The 2859-nt window shown below is 31.3% G+C and overlaps 1 protein-coding gene across 1 annotated transcript in view; it reads left to right on the top strand.

The window, feature by feature from the left end:
- The window catches only part of LOC123009784, a 14559-nt gene that overhangs the window by 10268 nt on the left and 1432 nt on the right, over positions 1–2859 (top strand). The window contains exons 8-11 of the mRNA XM_044406306.1: positions 659–838; positions 888–1074; positions 1123–1237; positions 1287–1527. Coding sequence (XP_044262241.1) covers positions 659–838; positions 888–1074; positions 1123–1237; positions 1287–1527 — 723 coding nt within the window. The remainder of the gene's footprint in view (positions 1–658; positions 839–887; positions 1075–1122; positions 1238–1286; positions 1528–2859) is intronic.

The raw sequence follows: 2859 nt of genomic DNA on the forward strand, positions 1-2859 counted from the left end.
CATAGCCAACTGCGAACAAAAATCAAAGATAATTTTTTGCCAAAATATTTGGTTACAAATATATATTTTTTAGATAAGAAAACACCAAGCTTTTGAAAAATTTCATTTTTCACCTGATTCCCATTTAAAAAAATACAAGTTTATATTATTACGGCTAAACAAATAACTGAAAAAAAATATTAACTACAACATTAAATTCTACGTAAAAAATGTCTTTATTTTCAAAATATAATTTTTTTTTGATTTCGCTAAAATGTCAACTTCTGTCTATAACTCAAAAACAAAAAACGATAGCGAGATGCGGTTTTTACCAATATTATTTTTTCAAAAATTGAGCCCCAGAATGTATCACTCATTTTTGGCTAAACTTTTTTTTTGCAGATTCCCATTCGGACATACAAAATGCAGCACCCTGTATAAGGAGAAATGTTATCATTAAAAAGCCTATGATATTTTAGATTACAATAAAAGGTATAGAAATATAATTTTTAATTACACAGTATTTATGATATACCGTGTGTGTTACTAATTTTTTTAAAGAGTGTTTTAAAACAACTCTATTGAAACAAATAAAAATAAAACACTTTTCTAGACTCACTCTATGTATTTTTGTTTATTCAAGGTTTATAAATTGTTACTACAAGTGCAAGCATAATTAAAAGAATTCTTATCTTTTTATTTGCAACTCAAAAAGTCAGTTTTGTGTCTTTTAATCATGCACCACACACTTTTAACTTCTTTCATTTTTCTTTTTATCCCTTGTGCTTTTTCCCAAAGCTCACTTTTCGAATATGGTAGCCCCCACGGTTACCACAATCCTGATGTCCTCTCAGACGTGGTAAGTAACTTTACCGTTCTTGAGCCCAAATCACGACTTTTGCGTCCAGATGACGATGACACAAAGACATGGGTATGAAATCGAGGCAATTAGTATGACTACCAAAGATGGGTATATTTTAACASTGTATAAAATTAGATCGAGTAAAGCCCAAGGACCCATGAAACCCATGTTGATCCAGCATGGGCTTACGGCCAATACGGGACCTATGGTCGATAAGGGAAACCGATCCATTGGTATTTTTTGCTTTGTTTTTTAATGGGATTAATTTTGTGTTTTTTAAGCGTTTTATTTCGCTGATAGGGGTTGGACGGTGTATTTGAGCAATACCAGAGGGACCACTTATTCAAACAAACACGTCAACTTAACCACACATGATGCAGAGTTTTGGAATTATAAGTATTTTTTTTCGAAAAAAAAACACCAGTTTTTACGCTAAAAATTGTAGTTTGGACGATATCGCAGCAATTGATATTCCAACCCAACTCGAATACGTTTTTAAAGATTCTGGCCAAAAAGTGGTCTATGCTGGGCATGCCATGGGCCCCACTGTTGTCTTAATGTTTGCCTCACAGTTCCCAGATTTGGCGAGTCAATATCTCGAAAGAATTATAGCCATAGCTCCTATTATTTATCTAGATGGAGTCCCCATTATTGCATTATTGAAACCAATTGCAACACCACTTTTAGTAAGATTTTACGATTACTGAAAGATGATAAAAAATATTCACAACCATATACAGGATGTTCCGTTTTTATTGTTACAAATTTAAACAGATGTTAGGATATTCAATTCTAAGACAAAAGTTTCGAAAAATGCTTGGTAAGGGAGCTACACCCCCTGGAAGGGGGCTAATATGTTTTTGCCAATATTTCAGAAACCATTTAAGATAAAATTACAAAATGTGGTACAAATGATAACCTTTATTCATCTAAACAAATTCAAATATCAAATGTCGAAATTTTTAATCAGGGGTGTACGAAACTGGGGGCGTTTAAGGTAAAAAAATACCTTATTTATTTGGGCTTTAGTTTCTCGGTACTTTCAGCAACAAAATCTTAAGTTCGATAGTTTATCACAGAAAAGTCTCTCTTGTGTCGATACGACTTATTGTTTTTGAATAAAATTAATTTAAAATTTATGTTACACACCAATACAACATTCAAATAAATCAGAATTTACAGAATAATAAAAGCAAGAAATTCATATTTTTTAATCAACCTCAACTAATTAACATTACATTACAGTAACAATCAATGAATTTGCCTAAATCTAAAGGAGTTGTTCAAAGTGACCACCATTTTGGTKAATGCATAACTAAAGAAACTAYAGCCAAAATAAATAGGGTYTTTTTTACCTTAAACTCTCRCAGTTTCGWACGCCCCTGACTAAAAATTTCGARATTTGATGTTTGAATTCGTTTAGGTGTATAAAGGTTAGCATCTGTACCAAATTTTGTAATTTTATCTTACATGGTTTCTGAAATATTAGCAAAAACATATTAGCCCCCTTCCAGGGGGTGTAGCTCCCTTACCAAGCATTTTTRYATACATGTTTATAGGAAWCTTTTGTCTTAGAATTYAATATCCTATCACCTGTTTAAATTTGTAACAATAAAAATGGAACACCCTGTATATTATTATGAAAAAAAGGCGCCCGTGTTAACCCACACACATAAACGATCTTTTATTAAAGATGAATTCGAAGACCAAAATTGGATTTGTGCTCTTATCAGTATAATATAGACTTTCCTTTTTAGAAAAGAGAAATCTAAATAATTAACAGTTTTAAAATAATGTCATTGTTAAAGTCTAGATTTTGATACAGTTGACGGTGTTCTAAAAAATGTGGAAAAAGTCTATTGAAATAAACTTTATTGAAGATGTTAGGATACCATTTCTTGGCTCCAAAGAAAATTTATCAATGTTGCAACATTGCAAATATCCTAGGATACAGGAAATGTCCAAGTAATATTCAATTATTGGAAACGGTAGCAACAAAAAAATCAATTTTCAATGTT

Source organism: Tribolium madens, unplaced genomic scaffold (assembly GCF_015345945.1).
Source record: "Tribolium madens isolate multiple individuals breed KSU strain unplaced genomic scaffold, Tmad_KSU_1.1 Scaffold_19;HRSCAF=116;Tcas5.2_LG9, whole genome shotgun sequence".
Taxonomy (NCBI): domain Eukaryota; kingdom Metazoa; phylum Arthropoda; class Insecta; order Coleoptera; family Tenebrionidae; genus Tribolium; species Tribolium madens.